General features: G+C 51.0%; 1 protein-coding gene across 4 annotated transcripts in view; it reads right to left on the bottom strand.

The window, feature by feature from the left end:
* The window catches only part of LOC138503575 (golgin subfamily B member 1-like), a 1,546,163-nt gene that overhangs the window by 912,706 nt on the left and 612,811 nt on the right, over nucleotides 1-20,646 (bottom strand). For all 4 annotated transcript variants that reach the window (XM_069623402.1, XM_069623405.1, XM_069623404.1 and 1 more), the window contains exon 12: nucleotides 17,289-17,406. In XM_069623402.1, coding sequence (XP_069479503.1) covers nucleotides 17,289-17,406 — 118 coding nt within the window. The remainder of the gene's footprint in view (nucleotides 1-17,288; nucleotides 17,407-20,646) is intronic.

Below are 20,646 nucleotides of genomic sequence, written 5' to 3'. Positions count from 1 at the left end.
ATAGCAGTGGCACGTAATTGGAGGTGGGAGTAATAATGTCATGTATCCCTTTTAGGAATGAACCGCATGTAATACGGCTTTTCCAAATCTGGTCTCTTGACTAGCGGAGGAATCCAGGTTGTAAAATTTTGTGAACGTATGTGCGGACGACCATGTGACAGCCGCACATATGTCTCGGACCGGTACCCCTCTTTGGAGGGCCGAAGAGGCTGCAATACCCCTGGTTGAATGAGCCCTAAGATTTTGGGGTGGCTCTTTCCCTGCCAGTTTGTAACATTCCAGAATGGCCAAAATAATCCACCTGGAAATGGTCTGTTTTGTTATGGGTAGTCCCAACTTGTGACCCGAGTATCCTACAAACAGTTGGTCTGCTTGCCTAACCCTAGCCAGTCTGCTGATGTAAAAGCTCAGAGCTTGCCTTGGGTCCAGCCGATGTAGCCTTTCTTCCTCTTTCCCCAGATGGGGAGGAGAGTAGAACGAAGGTAAGGTAATTTTCTGAGTAATATGAAGGAACAAGTTACTTACCTGTAACTGTTGTTCTCCAGCATGGGTCTGGCATGGATTCACATGCTCATGAATATTCCCCGTCGTCAGGCTGGGAATCCTCGGTAAAGAAAAAACCAGTATCAGTTTCGTTTCTGATCTGTCTTTCGTAGTAATAACCAATCACTGGTCTCTGCGTCATACTGACCACAGCCAATGACTGCCCTCTACCTAAGCACCGCCTCTGGCAGCCATCTTCAGATTTGGAAGCACGTGAAGTGGCAGTATGACCAAGTGAAGAGCCGCAGAGGGGTAGGCGGGAGGGTTCGCATGTGAATCCATGCCAGACCCATGCTGGAGAACAACAGTTACAGGTAAGTAACTTGTTCCTTCTCCAGCATGGGGTCTGGCATGGATTCACATGCTCATGAATAAAGAATACATAGCAGTACACACATGCACAACCACGGGAGGTGGCAAAGGCTCAACATTAAGCATTACATCAAACTCAACATTAAGCATCTTACCTCCTCACCAGGCTCACCTCAGGCGAACAGGTTGCGCAGCACTGCTTGGCCGACCCTGGACTCCTCCCTGGAATCCCGATCGACGCAGTAGAATTTCGTGAAGGTGTGCGTCGACCTCCACGTAGCAGCCCTGCATATGTCCAGCAGGGGCACACCAGAAAGGAACGCCGTGGTAGCTGCGATCGCTCTGGTGGAATGGGCTCTCGGACGGCCAGGCAGCGGTCGGTTTGCCAACCGATGACAGTACATGATACAGCCGGAGAGCCATCTGGAAATGGAAGCCTTCGAGAGAGCCTTCCCCTGATTGACAGGTCCAAAGTTCACAAAGAGTTGTGACGTCTTCCGAAAACACTTCGTGCGGTCCACGTAGAACTTCAGCGCTCTAGCCACATCCAGCGAGTGCAAAGTCCTCTCAGCCGGCGACGAAGGCGACGGGAAGAACACAGGCAACACCAAGGGTTCGTTGAGATGGAAGTCCGACGGTACCTTGGGCATGAAGGAGGGGTGCGTCCTGAGCACTACCCTCGTGTCGTGAAAAGTCAAGTACGGGGCCTTGCAGGAAAGGGCCTGGATCTCTCCCACCCGTCGTGCGGAGGTGATGGCCACAAGAAACGCTGTTTTCCACGACAGAAACTTCAACGGGGCCGAGTGCAGAGGCTCGAACGGAGGTCCCATGAGCTTGGTCAGCACCACGTTGAGCTCCCACGCCGGGGCCGGAGCCTTCACCGGCGGGAACGATCTGAACAGCCCCTTCATGAACTCTTTCACCAGACGATGAGACCACAAGGACGTCCGGCCCGTGGTTCTGGTGTATCGGGAGATCGCAGCAAGATGAATCTTGATGGACGCGTGTGCCAGTCCAGCTTTGGCCAGCGTCAGCAGGTACGGCAGTACCTGGGGAGCCGTAATCCGTAGAGGGTTAATCTTCTGTGCGTGGCACCAGACAGAGAACCTCTTCCATTTGTGTTCGTAGCATTTAAGAGTCGAGGACGCCCTGGCCTTTGCAAGAACCTCTCTGCAGTCGGCCGGTATGTCGTATCCTCCAAACTCTAGCGCTGCAGGAGCCAGGCCTGCAAGTTCAGCGATTTCGGGTCGTGGTGGAGGATGGCGCCTCCTTCCCTGGAGAGTAGATCCGCGTCCCCCGGCAGCTTGATTGGCGGGGACGCTGACAAGTCCAGAAGGTCCGGGAACCATATCTGCCTCGGCCACGCAGGTGCGACGAGGATCATCCTGCACCGTGACCTCTTGAGCTGGTTGACGAGCCGGATTAGCAGTGGCAAAGGAGGGAACGCGTAGAGGAACAGGCCCTCCCAGGGGAACGAGAAAGCATCGCCCATGCTCCTCGCCTGGGGAAACCTACTGGCGAACCTCCGGCACTTGGAGTTCGTCGCCATCGCGAACAGGTCGATCTGGGGTGTGCCCCACCGTCGGAAGAGGCGATCCACTAGATCCCGCCGTAGTTCCCACTCGTGGCACGAGCGCAGCTCCCTGCTGAGTGAGTCGGCGATGGTGTTTTTTATCCCTGCCAGATGAAACGGCACCAGAAACATCCTTTGGGCGACGGCCCAATGCCACAGGTCCTGCGCCTCCTTGGACAGCGCTGGGGACCTGGTTCCGCCCTGTTTCCTGATGTAAAACATGGTGGTGGTGTTGTCTGTGAAGATCCTCACCACCTTGCCCTTGAGGGACGGGAGGAAGGACCTGAGGGCCCAGAACACTGCACGGAGCTCCAGGACGTTGATATGGAGGGACTTCTCCGTCGGGAGCCAAAGGCCTCTCGCGTGCAGATTTTCGGTGTGCGCTCCCCACCCTTCCAGGGAGGCATCCGTGGTCACTGTCTCCTGGTGGTCTGGGGTCTGGAGTCCATGCCCGCCGTCAGATGCGCGCGGATGCCCCACCACCGGACCGCTCGGCGGAAACTCTCGTCGAGTGTGATCCTCTCCTCGAAGCCGCCCGTCGTTTGGATCCAGCGCGCGTCCAGGAACTCCTGCAACGGGCGCATCCGGAGCCTGCACATGGGTATGAGGTAGATGCAAGAAGACATCATTCCGAGGAGGGACTTGATGGACCTCACCTTGGCCGCGTCGGAAACCAACATCCGCTGTACCTTGCCCAGGATGGACCTGGTCCTTTCCTCCGACGGGGAGGCCAGAAGGGACACTGTGTCGAGCTTCGCTCCCAGAAACAGTGCGTTTTGCGCGGGTACCAGGTGAGACTTGGCGTAGTTCACGGAGAATCCCAGGTCCGTGAGAAGTTGGACGGTCCTTGCCGTGTGATCCACGGCGAGCTCCCTCGTCTTGGCTCGGATGAGCCAGTCGTCCAGGTAAGGGTAGACGTGGATCCCCTCGCGGCGCAGCTGCGCCGCCACAGGTGCAAGGCACTTGGTGAATACCCTGGGTGCCGACCGTAGTCCGAAGGGGAGGGCTTTGAACTGGTAGTGACGCCCTTGGACCACAAACCTGAGGAATTTTCGGTGCCCCTTTAGGATGGGGATATGGAAGTAGGCATCCTCCAAATCCAACGACGACAGGAAGTCTCCTTCCTCCAGCTGACCCAGGACGTGCTGGAGGGTGACCATCCGGAACTTTTGCGCCTTGATGAACTTGTTCAGACGTCGCAGGTCCAGGATGGGGCGCCATCCCCCGTCTTCTTCTTCACGAGGAAGTATCTCGAGTAAACTCCGGAGCCCCGAAGCCTCTTTGGGAAGAGTTCGATGGCGCCCTTCCTGAGCATCGCCTTTACCTCCAGGAGAAGTTGAGGGACGTGAAGTTCTTTCCTGGCCACGGGGGGGACGCGCGGAAACCTTCTTTGGAACTCGAGCGCGTGGCCCCGGGCCAAGGCGTCCAGCACTCAACGGTCGGTGGAGATGGACTCCCACACGCTGACGAAGCTCGCCAGCCGGCCTCCCACCGGGGTGCTTCGGTGGGGGCCCGACCCCACGGTCGGTTCAATCCTGCTTCGACGAGGCTTTGCCGCCTTGACCTCCTTGGCGACGACGGCGGGGTCCGCCAGACTTGCCTCGTCCTCTGTAGGCCTCCTGAGCCAACGAGCGGGCCGCTTGACGGTAGGTGGAGAAACCGCCGCCGGAACTTTTGGAGGCGCCCTTGCCTCCGCTGCTCCGAAAGGGCGTCCGTCGTTGTTGCAGAACTCCAAGGGCCCGGGCCGTCTCGGTGTCCGCTTTAATGGCCTGAAGGGAATCGTCCACTGTTTTCCCAAACAGGTTGTTCCCATCGAAGGGCATGTCCAGGACTCTGGTCTGAACGTCTTGACGGTAGTCCGTAGCCTTGAGCCATCCATGCCGCCTAAGGCAAACGCCGTTGCCCAACTGGCGGAACCCAGTGTCGGCGATGTCCGTCGCAACGGTAATGGCGTGGTCCGAAGCCACCTCACCTTCCTGCAGGATCTCCAGGGCCTCTGCCCTCTTGTCGTCCGGCAAGAAGTCCAGCAGGGGAGCCAGTTTGTACCAGAGCTCCCTGTCGTAGCGGGCCACGATAGCCAAGGCGTTGGCCGCTTTAATCGTCGTCGCCGCAGACGAGATGACTCTGCGTCCCATAGCGTCCAATTTCTTTCCCTCGCCGTCCGGTGGGGAAGTCGATGTGGAGGCCGCACCCCCCCCCGCTTTTTTCCTGGCCGCCGCGGAGACGACGGAGTCCGGGGTAGGCTGCGCCCGGAGGCACAGGGGGGCCGTGTCCGGGACCCGGTACTACTTCTCGTACCGGTCTCTTCTAGCTGGCGTCGTGGAAGGGTTCTTGAGGAGGGTGAGGCCCTCATCCCAAATGTCGTCCAATAGAGGCACTGAGAGGACCGTCTTCCTCTTGGCCTCGCGCCGCTGATAAAGGAAACCTTCCTTCTTCTTCTCCTCAGGGCAGAGTTGGAAAAACTCGGATGCCCTGGTGATCATGGAGTGGAACGATCCAATCTGGTCGGGCGGAGAAGCCCTGGTGGGAGGCGACGACGGTACATCCTCGTCGTATACCTCGTCGTCCGTACCCGTCGCTGCCGTGTCAGTCCCCGTATCATCCCCTCGGGTGGACGGGGAGGAGGGCTGGAAGGGGCGCGACGGCTGAAAAGGAGGCGGAGGGTGGATCCTTCTTTTCTTGGTAGGGGGAACACCAGAAGGTCCCGGTTCTGGGTCCCCCGACGGGAGAGGTTCCGTCGGCAACGGTAGTCTCGTCCTTATCTCTGAGCATAAGGACTGTATAGCCAACAAAATGGCCACCGAGTTGTCTCGCGGCGCTGGCAGAGGGGAATCCGACGGGCGATCAGGGGCCCCGTCGGTACCCTCGACGATGTCGTCGTCACCTGCGTCGGGATCCATCCCGACGGGCCGGTCTTCTTCCACGCCGAGGCCGTGGCTTAAGACTTCGACCAGCTCCTCCTCCGAGGTTGAGGTTGAATCTACGACAACGCCCTGCCCCCCCTTTTTCTTCCCCACGGGGGATTTCACGGGGGTCCTATCGATGGGCACAAAAGAGGACTCCCTCCGAGGTGGCAGGGAGACTCTGAGCCCCGAGGTCGCCACCACTGGTGTAGCCTCCACAGGCTGAGCCAGGGCCACCGCGACAGTTTCGATAGAGGGCTTGGCCGGATGGATTAAGGCCTTCACCACCCTAGGTGCGCTCACCGCCTTATCCTTGAGGGGGGGGGGGGACACTGCCTCGCTCCCCCTCCGCCTTCGAGCTCGACCGGGGCCTCTCCAGGAGCTTCGCCGGGTGCTCGGCCTTCCTCTTACCCGACCCAGAGCGTTGGCTCGTGGTTGATGGTGCCGGGGAGGGTGCGCCCTGCCTGGCGCCCGTAGAGCCCGACCGTTCGGCGCTCCCGGTGCCAGCGGACTCGCGGTGCTTGGCCTTATGTTGGACCCCCGTCGCCGGGGCGTCCTCAAAGGTCTTAGAAGACCGCTCGGCTTTCTTCCTCTTCTTCTCGCCGGACGGGCTCTTCCCTTCCAGCCAGTTGGCGAGACGTTGATGGCGGTCCTTCATGGTCCGCTCCGACATGTTGCCGCAACACGCACAGTCCTTCTCCACGTGCGTCTTGTCCTCATGTAGGCAGTAAAGACAAAAAGAGTGTTCGTCCTCCTTGAAGACGTTCTGCAGCTGGCATCCAGGGCAGACCCTGAACAGCTTTCCGGGCGTCGAGCTCCCCTTCTCCTGGGCCATGACCGGGCCTGAGAAACTTCTGGAGTCCTCCAAAAGCGTAGCTCGACGAAATCTTCACCCTTGAGGGGCGCAGACAAATCCGACACGGGTCCCCGTTGATCGGATGGAGAATCGGTGGAGCTTGAGGCTCTTTTGACCGAAAAAACGAAGTTTTTGAGAAAAAACGTGAAAAAATAGCACTAACGCTCGAGAGCAATAGCACGAGGATCCCAACACATGAACGTGCGGTAAAAATCTGAAGATGGCTGCCAGAGGCGGTGCTTAGGTAGAGGGCAGTCATTGGCTGTGGTCAGTATGACGCAGAGACCAGTGATTGGTTATTACTACGAAAGACAGATCAGAAACGAAACTGATACTGGTTTTTTCTTTACCGAGGATTCCCAGCCTGACGACGGGGAATATTCATGAGCATGTGAATCCATGCCAGACCCCATGCTGGAGAAATTCAGAAACCACCTTTGGGAGGAAATTAGGCTTCACCTGTAGGACAAATTTGTCCTTATGGAAAATTGTATGGGGGGGTTTACAAGAGAGCTTGTAGCTCGCTCACCCTCCTAGCAGATGTTAGTGCTACCAATAGGACAGTTTTAAGCGTGAGAAATCTCAGCGAACAAGAGTGGAGTGGTTCGAATGGAGTACCCATTAGGATGTTTAAGACAAAATTTAAGTCCCATAAGGGAACTTGGAATGGTCTTGGAGGATAAACATTAGTTAATCCCTTGAGAAATTGTATTACTAGAGGTAGTTTGAAATACGATGGTTCCTCCGCAGTGCGCTTGAAGATTGAAAGCGCTGCGAGATAGCCTTTTACAGTGCCAACTTGAAGGCCTGAGTTTGCCAAGTAGAGTAGAAATGATAACACTGTTGGTGTACCACATGAAAAAGGGTCGATATTCCCTTCTCTACACCAGCTGCAAAATTTGTTCCAACGGCAGCGGTATAAAGACTTTGTTGCTGGCCTTCTGGCCGAAAGCAACACCTCCATGACGTCATCAGGGAGGTCCCAATCCTTGTACCTCACCCTTTCAGAAGCCAAGCGTGAAGGTTGAGGGTTCTGATGTCTGGATGGAGAACCTGACCTCCCTTCTGCGAGAGAAGATTCTCTTTGAGTGGAAGACGGATTGGAGGGCAGATGGACATATCTAGAAGGTCCAGGTACCACGTTCTCCTGGCCCAGTTCCAGGCAATTAGGATCATGGTTTTCTGGAATCTTCTCAACCTACTGATCATTTGAGGAATAACAGGGACTGGTGGAAACGCGTAAAGGAGTGGGAACTCCCAGTCCACTACGAACGCGTCCCCTAGAGCTCCTCTCGGGGAAATTCCCTTGACAGAACAGATCGCACTTCCTGTTGGTGCTTGTGGCGAACAGATCCACCTGAGGGGTTCCCCAAAGGGCAAAGATCTCTTGAAGGACTTCCTGAGCTAGCTCCCACTTGTGGGAGACTGTGCTCTGCCTACTCAGAGCGTCCGCTGTCAAGTTCTTCTCTCCGGCTAGGTGGACTGCCGATCGAGAGATTCCTTCCTGAATTGCCCAAAACCAGTGCTGCATTGCCTCTCTGCACAGTGGCAGTGACCCTACGCCTCCTCTTTTGTTGAGGTAGTGCATGGCCACCGTGTTGTCCGTCATTATCAGGACATTTCTCCCCTGTACTGATGGCAGGAAAGCTTTCAGCGCTAGTCTGATCGCTCTCAGCTCTAACAGGTTGATGTGTAGTCTGGACTCCGATGGAGACCAACGACCGCTGATGGTCAAGTCGTTGGCATGGGCTCCCCACCCCGTGAGTGAGGCGTCTGTGACTACTATTATCTCCGGCCATGGTTGCCAAAACAGTTCTCCTTTCAAGATGTTCTCTGGATAGGCCCACCATAGAAGGTTGTGGGCTACCTTGTCCGGAATCCGGAGGAGATCTGTCATTCTCCCTGAGAATTGCGACCACTGAGTTCTTAGTGCCCACTGAAGAGATCTCATTCTCAGGCGAGCCTCTGGCACAAGGAAGATGCAGGATGCCAAGAAGCCTAGCAACCTCAAAAAGTCGAAGGCTGGGAGACGTTGGGCATTTTGGAACTTGTTGACCATCTGCAGAATATCTTGAGCCCTCACCTCTGGTGGCGAGGCTTTTCCCAGGGAAGTGTCCAGGACCGCTCCAATGAACTGGAGTCTCTGTGATGGCATCATCTGTGACTTCTTTAAATTGAGGGAGAAGCCCAGTTTGTGAAGGAAGTGGCAGACATAATCTAGCTGGATCTGAGCTTGTTTCCGAAGATACAGCCCTGATCAGCCAATCGTCCAGGTAGTGGTAGACGTGGATCCCTTCCCTCCTTAGACTCGCAGCCACTACCGACATTAGCGTGGTGAAGACCCTCGGGCGGAGGTCAGCCCAAATGGCAGAACTCTAAATTGATAATGAGAGTCGCCAATTGCGAACCTAAGGTATTTCCTGTGTTTGAGATGGATTGGCACATGGAAACAAGCATCCTGAAGGTCCAGAGATACCAGCCAGTCCTGGAGCTGGAGGGCCTGAAGGATCTGAGAGAGAGTTACCATCTTGAATTTGTCCTTCCTGAGGAACTTGTTCAATTCTCGTAAGTCCAGGATGGGTCTCAGTCCTCCGTCCTTCTTTGGTATGAGAAAGTAGGGGGGAGTACCAGCCCTTGTTCCTGTCCACTACAGGTTCCGATTCTATGGCACCTTTCTCTAGCAGGTCTATAATTTCCTGCAAGAGGAGCAGATCTGGAACTTTTAGAGAGCTGTGCCCCGGTGGATGACTCTGAGGAATGTGTAGAAAGGGTAGGCAGTAACCCTGGGCAACTGTCTCCAATGCCCAAGCATCTGACGTTATAGCCTGCCATTCCGTCAGATGGTGAGTTAACCTGCCCCCTAGAGGTGTTTTGTGTGGAAAGACCTCAGAGTGGTTTGGGGGCGGCTGATGCAGATGCCGGGGGTAAAGAGGCACCTGCTGCTGCTGCGGCTTTAGTACTTTTGACCCGTCCACCTCGGGTGGATCTCCTTTGGCCTCTTTGAGCCGGCTGTCCTCTGACTTTCCCGAATGCGGAATAATAGCGAAAGGACTTTCCTCTCGCAGAGGTTCCCGAGGGATGAAAAGGAGTTTGGCGGATTGCAGCTCCTAACGATTTTGCCGCTGCTTTAGATGTCTGCAACTTTTCCAGACTGTCATCAGCCTTTTTACCGAATAAAGAAGAGCCGTCAAAGGGCATATTCAAAAGTGTGGCCTGTACATCTGGAGCAAAGCCAGACTTTCGCAACCACGCATGCCTGCGGATTGTCGTACTTGCCGCCATGGCCCTGCTGATACGGTCAGCGGAATCAATGCCAGTTTGAAGTGACTCGCACATGGCATCTTTGCCATCTTTAATAATGTTAAGGAAGGCTTCCCTTTCCTCTCCTTCGTGTATGCAGTCAGCCGCTGATGAAGCACACTCCCAGTGTGTGTGACTGAACCTGGCGAGCGTACAGGTGGCGTTGATGGACTTCAACGCCATACTACAAGCAGAAAAGACTTTTTGCCATACAATCATACCTTTTGTCATCTCTATCCTGTGGGACAGTAGGGTAAGCGGACCTGCTGCTTGATGAAGTTGCCGCTTGAACCACCAGGCTCTCTGGAGTCGGGTGTTTTGATAAGTATTCAGGGTCAGCCGCAGCTACACTATACTTGGCTGACAATTTTTTATTGACTGCAGGGATAACCTCAGGAGTTTCCCAATTAGATGACATCTTTCTTTGTAAGGCTGCATGGAAGGGGACCACAGGATCCTCTTGTGGACCTTTGTCTAATATGTCTGTCAGCTCATCCTGTTGAAAAACAGGTGAAGGCGCAGACCAACCCATAAATTCAATAATCCTTGCCATCAGGGTTCTATAGGGTGTTTCGGCATGTTCCCCTGGGTCTGGTTTAACAAATTCCACTGGGGAAGTGTCCAGCCCACTTGCCTCATGTAATGATTAATGTAGGTCTTTCAACCTTCTTTCCTCAGAGGTGAAATCCTCTGAAACAGGTAGTGTGGTCCTCTGCAACCCGAAGGTTTCCTGGTCAGAATCCTCCCCTTCTTTATAGATTGAAGATAATCCGGGGTACTCTGACCTCGGAAATGGTGTAAAACCCATTTCTAAGGCAGAAGGAGCCAAACTCGTCATTATTGGGCGAGAAAACGTCAATGTCGTCGACGCCGATGTGACAGGCTTCGAAGGCGCCGACAACGGCGTCGAGAAAACTGGAAGATGCTTGAAGAACTCGAGAGGATCGGGATCCTACTCAAGGATGTCGACGACGGTCTCAGCGTCGTACCGGAGGCTCTTGGTATCACCGTTGGCTGTGAAGTAGCCGTGGTTTTCTCTTTCATCAGCGTCGATGTCGGCGTCGACGATGGCGTCGAGTCGATCGACCGATGCGTCGAAGAACCCTTCGACAACGGCGTCGATGGCACCGATCCATGCGTCGAAGGGATCTTCGACAATGGCGTCTTAGACGGTGCCTTCTTACCCGATGGCCCGTGGCGCTCTCAGGTGGACTCTTTCACCGGGTGCAGCGACTCACAGCGTTTTGATTTTTTGGGTTTTTCACCCGGGGTATCACCCTCAGCTGTCTTCGAGGGGGTCGAGGCCGCTTTCTCGAAGACGCTTAGCATTTTCTTCCTGAATTCCTCCCACTCAGCCTGAGAGCTGTGTTTTGTGGGGCAGGAAACCCTTTCTGGGGAAACAGAAGATGACGAGGAAGGGGATCTTCGACGTCTCTTCTTTGAGTGTCTCGATCTCGACGAATGGTGGGAGCTACTTCGAGATCTAGAATGGGAATGCTTTCGACGACGAGGAGACGAATGCCTCGACTCAGCCGAAGAAACTTTCGAGAAGGTTTTGACTGACTTACCTCTCTCGAGCTTCCCCTTGCGCTACTTCAAGGCTTTCGCCGTCATGGACATGCAGTCCTCACACTCCGAACAATGGTGCTCGGCTCGCAAGCACCACAAGCAGATCCTGTGTGGATCTGTTATCGACGTTTTTTTACCGCAGTCTCGAAATTTTTTGAAGCTGCATCTCGGCGTTGTCGGTTCCGATGAAGAAGCCATCGAAAACGAGTTGGTATTTTCGAGTAAATATAGAAGGTTTATCTGACTGAACTAAGCAACGATATTCCGAGGCCCCACAAAGCGCGGAAAACGGAACTGAGCAACGGACGCCGGGCGTGGCTATTTATGGGCATGCTGACATCGCCGCCGATACGGTGGCTGTCGAGGGACATCGACTCGGCGGATGTCGACGCGCAGCGCCCTCTACAGAGAAAAAATTTCCGAGGCCAGCAAGCTGGAGAGGAATTATCAAAGATAAGGAATACGTCAGAGGACACAATCCCTTCGAAAACTTATTTTACGGACAACGACAACCAGGGAAAATCACAAGAAGGGATCTGGGAGGCATTTAAGGCAGTAATAAGGGGGGAGATTATAAGGGTTCTAGCCCAAAAGCAGAAACAAAGGTCAGCTATGGAGACGAAGTTGGAAACCCAATTACACAAAACCACAATGGCCTTAAGTAGGAAAAAGTGTAAAGCCACTTATAAAAAGCTGAAAGAACTTAGAGGCCAACTAGAGCTACTCCGCTCATGCAGAGTGGAACATTCCCTTTGTAACACAAGGCAGCGCTACTATATAAACGCGAATGGAGCAAACAAGCTCCTGGCTAGGCAACTTAGACGGGCCGAAGCAAGCCCAACTATATCGGCCTTGAGACAGACTAATGGAACAATAATTACAGACACTAAATCAAAAATGGGATGCTTTGAGGAATTTTATGGGATATTATACATATCCGACAAACCGAACCAACTCGCAATCCAGCAATATCTAGGGAAACTTCAACTGCGTAAGCTGGCAACGTCCAACAGCGATAGCCTAGAGGAGGAGATCACCAAAGAAGAGGCCGAAGAGGTAATCAAAAGACTGCGGAGGGACAAAAAACGCTGGTTCCAGACAGGTTCCCTGCAGGTTTCTACCAAATGTTCTGCAAACAACTAAGCTCAAGGTTGGCCTGTCTCTTCAACACAATGACTCACAATGGCTCGGTGACCCAGTCGATGACGGAGGCAAAGGTGGTGTGCTCAGCAAACCTAACAAAGACCCAATGCTGTGTAGATCTTACCGCCCCATAGCACTGCTGAACCTAGATCTAAAAATCTACACCAGGGTCCTAGCGACCAGACTGTCACCTTTTCTGCCGTACTTGGTGGGCACAGACCAAGCAGGATTTGTAAATGGTCAACAGACATGGGACGGCACCGAAAGACTCACCCATCTGATAGAGAAGGTGGAGCACTGTCGAGTCCCGGCAGTACTGATCTCGTTGGACGTCGAAAAGGCCTTTGACCGTGGCGAATGGCCTTTTCTGTTCGAGGCAATGGAAAATATGGGAATAGGTCGAAAATGTATAAACAGGGTCAAAGTCAGCTTTAGCTACGGCTCTCAATCAACTCCAATCTATCCGGAAAAGTGAAGATCTCAAGAGGGACAAGACCGGGTTGTCCCCTATCCCTGCTTCTCTATGCACTGTACCCTGAGCCACTGCTGGTCTCTGTCAGACAGAACCTAGTCATAAAAGGGATATGGTTTGGAGAGGAGCAGCACAAAGTAGCGGCCCTTGCCGATGACATGATGATGGCCCTGACAGACCCAGACACCTCTATACCAGCTCTACTTGGCGGGCTATCAAATATGTAGAGGGTGGCAGGACTTAAGATAAATATGACCAAATCTGAGCAGCAGAACCTGGGGACTACTGGGAACCAGGTGATGACAGCGCATACGCTTTCCCCATTTTAAGTTAGCTAGGGGCAAAATTGCTTATCTGGAAGTGAACCTGACAGACTATTTCCGGGCTATACCAGGGAAAACTACCCAGAGCAGCTCTCTAAGATCAAAACAGACCTAAATAGATGCACCCCCATGCGCATATCCTGGCTGGGTCGGATAGCCACAATAAAAATGGTTACGCTTCCCAGACTACTATCCCACTTCTAGGCGCTTCCTGTTAAAGTTCTACAATCATTCTTTAAGGCAGTTAATAAATTAATATCACAATTCATACGGCAAAATAAACGCCCATGGTGTAAGGGCGAGGCGCTTCTGTTTGGCTGTGAACTGCAGTTGTTGGCTGAACCTTTCCTTGATTTATATTTACTGAAGACTTTGTACCCGGCTTTGTACCCGCAGCAGCAGCAGCAGTGTTATTTTTGGTGACAATCTGCGGAGCAGTGATTTGAAGAGAACTGTCACTTTAATCCTGCTGGAAGCGCGTTGAAAGCACAAGAAAATCAGCTGTGTCTATATTAACACGCCCATTGCACCCTTGCAGCGTAAGCCCTGAAGCGAATGGGCAAGGCGCTTCCGTTTGGCGACTTGGCGTGCGAACGCAAGGATGGTCCAATACGAGATGGAAAAGTGAAACGAGAAGTAGATTTTTGTAATGGAGTCAGTGAAACCAAGATCCACCCAAGGAGTCATTGAACTATGGTAAGCAGTTCGGAATAGTTTTTCGTTCTCGTTACCACGCCCTGTATATTCTAAGTTGAAAGGTGCTGTGCAACCCTTACTTAGCGTACTTATAAACAACCGCTGAGGGATGCCTGTCTGCCTATATTTCAGTGCCTGTCTTGAGCACCAGGACAATTCTGAAGGGGTTACTGGCAAAGTCACATCTATGTAAGTTTTCAAGTAAAAACCGTGACTATGAAATTGTGAAGCACACTAACGTTGGATAAGGCAAAGGCCATGGAGGGAGATGGCTCATACTTAGTAGACCCAATTCGAGAGGTCTCTTCTACGGCCACATCGGCTGAAATTCCCCCCCCCCAACACCGGCCCAGTAACAACTCAGGCCCAAGTTCACGCCGTAGCACTACATTCTCAGCACAGGGAAGGAGAGGGAGAGTGGAATACTCAATCTGTCTTCGTTCAGCACTGGCAATGCCGGCTGGAATACACAGCGACTACTAAGAAAATACAAAAAAAAACATTTTGGAAGAAAGAGGAACAAAAGTTTGAATGATGTGGAGCGGGACTCAGAAACCCCATGGGTGGCCCCATATATTTCACAAACCCTTCCTCAAATATAGAGGCATATCCTTCCTCTAGGAGATCGAGGACGGACTAAGTGACCACGAACATTGGAATTGGAAACGTGTCCTTTTCTCAGTTAGATGTACCTCTTATGAAAGATGTGTCAGGAAGGTTCTCAGCAAAGGAAGGCCCTTCACATGTAGGGTCCCCCGTAGATAAAGACAATCTTAACGGGGGTACCCTGAAGGCTCTGAATTTTGAAAAGGCATTTTCAGCTTTTTGGATATTTATTGCTGCTATGCTAAAAGATGAACAGAAAAACAGGAGAGGAAGAGCAACTTGGAACCTGAGCAATACAGAAGAACAAAGGTGTGGTGGTGTGGTGGGGTGGGGGGGGGGCGAAGGGACAGAACATACTAGACAACCCAAAACAGGAATTCGAGCAACAGGAATAGAGAGCAATGAGCTACATGATAGAGCAACAAAAAAAGAGAGAAGGGGAAACCGAGTTAATAATAGGACAAACACACAATAGGAGTGAGGGATAGAAGTAGAGCAAAAGAGATATTTGGAGAATGTAAAATAAAACACAGATCAACAGCAGGTGGGGAGAGATGGAAATAGAAAAGCAAGACTAGAGAAGGGCAGGCCAATAACATAAGAGACAGTGCAAGAAAGATAATCAAAAGAAGTAGCAAGAAGAAAATGAAAAAAACAGATGTAGCCAGAGTAATGGCATGAGAGAGGAAGAGGAGTTATATCAACTGATACAGCGAGATATGGGAGGGAAAAAAATAACAATACAATGCAGAGATGTGAGAGGCAGAGCGTCAGAAAGAGAGACAGGGGAAACAAAGTAGCAAAGGGAAGGAAAGATAAAGCAAAAACATGGAGTGGCTGTCAAGCTTGTAGTGCCAGACAGCAACAGTAGGCCCGAGAGGCAGAAAAGTGATGCTGGTAGAGTGAGGGACTTGATTTATGAATCACCCAATGTAATTATCTGGCCTCTGTATTACCTCTTAACAGAGTTTTTGCCCAAGTATCATGAAGATGAAGCTGGGTAGCATGCATCTACAAGGATTTTGTGTGGGGAAAATGTTTTCCACAGGTGCTATGAAGAGTGCCACTCGCTGCCACTCGTCGGAGTGGCGGCGAGTGGCAGTCTGACAGTAACACTAGCTGCTGGTCTGTTTTCCCTGTTTCTCACCTGCTGACCTGAGAAGGAGGAGGTTGCAACAAATACTTGGTACACCCGCGGAGCGGACGCGGAGTGGCGGCGAGTGGCAGTCTGGCAGTCATTGCTGGCAAGGCTGCCAAGACTGCGGTCATCGCGGCTCCAGCCCAAGAAGAAGATGAAGGACGTTGTCTAAGGAGCTTGCGTCCACGAGTGAACACGGAACGAACCCTGCCAGAAGACTCTCGGAAATCACTGACACCCTACCATTCAAGCGTAAGAGGGGAGAGTGGTCTGCAAGTAAACTCTCTCTTTCGAAAGAACAATTTGCACAACTACACAGGAAAGGTAGTTGCCAAAGAAATAACTTCTAAATATGTTTCAAAAAGGTACTTCCTTTCATGTATTTGGATCACTGGGTGGAACTTAATGCATCAGTGATTATACCAAAAATGTAATATACTCCATATGTCATAAACACAGGGCGTAACAGATATTAAAACTGTGGCAGATTCAGAGTTGGGTTGCAGAATAACAACCTCAGTATGAAAAAAAGTCTACCAAATCTAACAGTGATAAACGTCATTTATTTGGAATTCAGGGTCAAATAATGGATACCTTTCACCAAGCAGAATGTCTTCAAGAGCAATGGGCAGGCTCAGACTAGCCTATAGGGCAATGCCCGAACCAAAAACGCAAAATGCTGGTGTGGGCCAATTATTTGGCCCATGTAGGCCAGTTTGATGAGTTACTTCACTATGCGGCTAGTAGTTTTGACCAGTGTGGCTGAATACATATTCTTTGAAATGCACAATGTGCATCAGACTGTATCAAAAAACTCCTCTTTGGGCATTATTCAAACAGTCTTTAGGAAAAGGGATAATTTGCCATTTGCAACTGTGGGACACTTTTGCATTGCTGCCCGAGACAATTGTATGCCCAAGTCCGACCCTGGCAATGGCACTGGGAATCTCATGCATCAGGCACACTACATGCATCCTGCCAGAAACCTTAGCTCTAGACAATTCCTTCATTCCCCAGGACACATTTACAGAAGTCAAACATGAAGGCAAATTCACCACGGCACAAGCACTGAAACTCTGCAAAGCCACTGATTGTTTGCTGAGATGCCAACTGAACGGCCTCACCTTCAAAAATGGCTCAAGGCAACTACGTTCAAGTAAAACCTCTGTACACAGATAGGGCACTCTCCTCATAGGGGGTTTGGGGGCCTAACAGCCAAAAGGCAAACAAAACCCAGTATTGATAGTGAACGAGCTAGTGCAGGGATGGGTAAACAGTTGTAACTATACTCAATGTCAGATGAGCCGACTGCTGGGTTCTTACCCACGTCAGCTGGACTTTAGCTATATGTGATGGCACCAAGATCTTTGATTTAAGAGTGCTCGAAAGTGGAGCTTGGGGAACACGCAATAACAATAATAAATGCATGCAGTACTGTCCAAGACAGGCTGGTCAGCGCAAACATGCACTAACTGAAATGAAACGGGCCACAGACAGAAGGCCTGCCTAAGTACCAAAGCAGGATTATGTATTACGATACAGTTGGCACTATAATAATAGGCACCAGCAACACAGCATATTCAGCAGCATGGTACCTTTCTATTTAGGAGTAATTACACATTTTCAAGGTAGAGGTTCTTTTATTCAGTGAATAGTTATAGCATCATAAAACTTTACTGGAACATTATTCCATCCCCGGAAAGCACAGGCTGCAGAAGAATAATATACAATATTCATGCTGTTGAAGGAACCTTTGTTTATTACATCAGCTGCATAACACGGTGTCTATTGTCAGATATAGTCACACCTAGACGAACAAACAGACAACCAAATTCCACAACTATCTTTGTTTACCGTTCTGTGTTTTGAGTTCAGACATTGCTTGAAGCCTGGTCTGCAGCTGTTCTTTTTCTTTCTCCAAGTCAGAGATGTGCTCGCTAATGGCAGCCATATCACTGTTCTTCGACTCGGACTGCAGGACAAAAAAAAAAAAGACAAAAAAAAAATCAGTTAAACAATACTAATTCTGTGGATGTCACTATTTAACAGGATGCTCAGGTTATATCTTCATTGTTGGACCATAACAAACTAAAACTGAGAAACAAGGAGAGAAGGAAGAAAACAGCAATAGTTACTCACCGTACTATCATATTATTACATCTCCACACAATGTATTCCCACTAATGGGATGGACACATTAAGAGTGAAGAAGCCTGTATACGTGGCTCTGTCGATCAGAGTGGGTGTAATAACTGCAAGTGCTGAAGGTCTAACTACTAATGCTAGTATGTGCATTTTGCTTACTTTTGCATCCCAAACCCTTTCAGTCATACTTTTGTTATAATTCCCAAGCTAATGTGATAGGTCGAGGCATAGCTTTTAATAACGATCAAGCAAAATGTTTTTTGCATTTTTGGACTATACTGGGAGACTGCCCTATAAAAATCCTCTAAAGCATGGCACCTACAGAACACGTGGGGTGTATCCCGCGTAGCTACCTTACAAATGGTACACATGGCAAATGTCAGAAAGGCAATTAAGATTGTCTTCACCCTGATCAAGTATTCAGAAATCCCTACTGTTTGGAATGCACTCTGAAGTGCAAAATATAATCCAACAGTCTACAGGGGCAATTGTTTCCTCTAACACAAAGAAGGCCATATTTCGATGTAAACAACTGGTGAAATGGTGACACTGGTAAAACAGAGGGGCTCAAGGAGCTCAATGGCCAAGTTGATTGCAGAGGTTTAATCCTCCTATAAGCAAACTTGAGCACTGCGTCACGCCCACCATTTCTCCACAACCGCGCCAATTGATGCGAGAGCAGGCAGAACTATGGAGGCGGCATTGTCGCATATAGGAGTAGCGTTCCCTCACAAAGATGTGATTCTGATACATCCGGTATGCCATTTACTTCAGTGCTTAGACAAGAAATGACAGGGCATGGCCTGCACAGACATGATTACTGAGGGGTATTCATGCCCTGCTGACACATGGCTGCTGCAGGCTCTGACATGCCCTACACATACATGGCAGCTTGTACAGCAGGACAAGTGATGCCAGTTACCATTGCCCAAGCAGAATTGTGCCACAGTGTCTGTGCCAGCTTCCAAAGGGCAGAGGGTGGAGCCATCAGTTTGTATGTGGAAGAGGATGGATGAGGAAGAGTAAAAGGCAGATTTCAGGGACAAAGCTTGGGTAGGGCTGGTGCACGGGGTAGGAGATGTACGATCTCCCCTGCCTGATCCTGAGAGAGAGTCTGTGCATGGCAATGACACAATGGGCATGGCACCACCACCACCCTTGTATGATATGTGGGGCCTGGGGCTGGTATCATGACCACACTACATTATGTAGGGCCCGGGGTCTGGTATTTGGAGGGTTCTTTGGTCTCGGCCACAGGGAAGAGGCAGGGGTTCTTCACATGCACGGCCTAGATGATGCTGGCCTTTAAGAAGGAAGCCAGATTAGGACTGTCCTGCTGCCAGTTTTAAGAACGGACCATGGAGAGCCTAAAAACAAAATGATACATCAAAAGTGTTCTCAAGTAAAGCTCACTCCTTGGTCCCCCACAGTAGATGGAATTTCAGGCAAGGCAGAAAGAGCAGGGAGTGGGGCTTCATGTGAGCAGAGCTGATCCAGGGACGTCATTTCACCAAAATGCAGTTGCGACCTCTGGCGAACCCTAAATGACATCCCTGGGCCGCTGCCGTGGGTGAGAAGACACGCATGGTCCTGTTATTAAGGAATGATTGAATCCACGTGATAGCGGAGCTTGAAAAGTGAGTTGCCGGTGCAAGGTGGTCACACAGTACCTTGTGGTCGACCAGGTCAAAGGCCGCCAACCTGTCTAGGAGGAGTAGGAAGGCCACTCTGCTTTTAACTTTTAGTTCATAATCTGGCTCTTGAGGTGAACAAGGGCAGTTTACGTTCCATGTTGGGGTCTGAAACCAGATTGTCGCGTTCCTAGTAGTCTTGGATTTGCAATTTTGCAACCCTATCTAATATTTTTAATAGAAACAGGACTGTTGTGATCGGTCTATAGTTGTGGGTATAGATGGATCTAGCCTTTGTTTCATGAGTAATGGGAGCAACCCAGGACTCCTTCAGGTTGCAAGGTACAGAGTTGCTAGAGAATGATGAGTTGATTAATTTGGTGATAAAAGGGGCCAGATCTCTGGCCGCATCTTTTATGATCTGTGCTGGGCAACTGTCCCCTTTGCAGTTGGAGGGTTTCAGTGAGGCTATGATTTTTTGTACCTCAGGTACTGATACATTGGTGAAATTAAAGCCTGAGTTTTGGTGTGAGGAGGTGATGTCGAATGCAGACAGGCCCTTATGTTGGCCCTTCAGTTTGGTGTTTCTTGCTAACGGCTTCCGCCTGACGGTCGGGGCTGTGGGAGGAAGTGCTACTGTGCGGCCAATCAGAGGCTAGGAACAGGGAGGCTGGGCAGGGCACCGTTAGACTGATGGGAATAACGTTGCGGCCATTGACCATGTTGATTACAATGGCGGTCTATTAGGATCCAAGAAATAAAAGTGTCTGGCAGCGTGCCCAAGCCGGACGGTGCCCAGGGGGTGATGTAGGAGCATTGGTGATTAAAGTAGGGATCGTAGCAGCAGTTGCAGAGCGGTATGCAGGAAGCGAACATTGCTGATGGGAAAGGGCTCTTACCCTCTGTGAATCCGGTCGAAGCAGGTAGTAGGGCTCCAGCCCTGGTCTCAGCTGCGATGTGCTCACGGGATGAGGTCTGCCAGTCTCTTTGTTAGACTCAATTCTACACATTCTGCAGAATCTTGCTTCTACCGGTATATTGCGCTTCGGGCCACACACCGCTAACACTGGGAGTTGGTTTGTCCGGAGTTTTAGTTGAAAGCTACGGTCTGCTGAGTTAGGGCATAGCAATAAGTACCTTTCAGGTTTCATGAAACGGTGTGCCACTGCCACCACGCTACCATAGACCTTGAGTGTGTAAAGGTGATCGTAATTGCATAGCCAGTCCCATTTTGTCAGCCGCTGAGTAGAGGCCCCTTTTAATAAAGCAAAACCGGAACAACCGCTAAAATCTGGAAACCAGTCAATTGCAACGCACAAATCAAGAAAAATGTCAATCTGTGTGGAGGTGACTTTCTCGACCTGATCAAGCTCATAACTCACACCCAGTTTTCCCAAAAGCGGGCAAGTGGGGGCTGCTTTTGCCTTCAGCATCAG

Source organism: Ambystoma mexicanum, chromosome 11 (assembly GCF_040938575.1).
Source record: "Ambystoma mexicanum isolate Mex_15411 chromosome 11, UKY_AmexF1_1, whole genome shotgun sequence".
NCBI lineage: Eukaryota > Metazoa > Chordata > Amphibia > Caudata > Ambystomatidae > Ambystoma > Ambystoma mexicanum.
The sequence above is the reverse complement of the archived record's forward strand: the minus strand, read 5'-3'. Positions and strand labels throughout refer to the sequence as shown.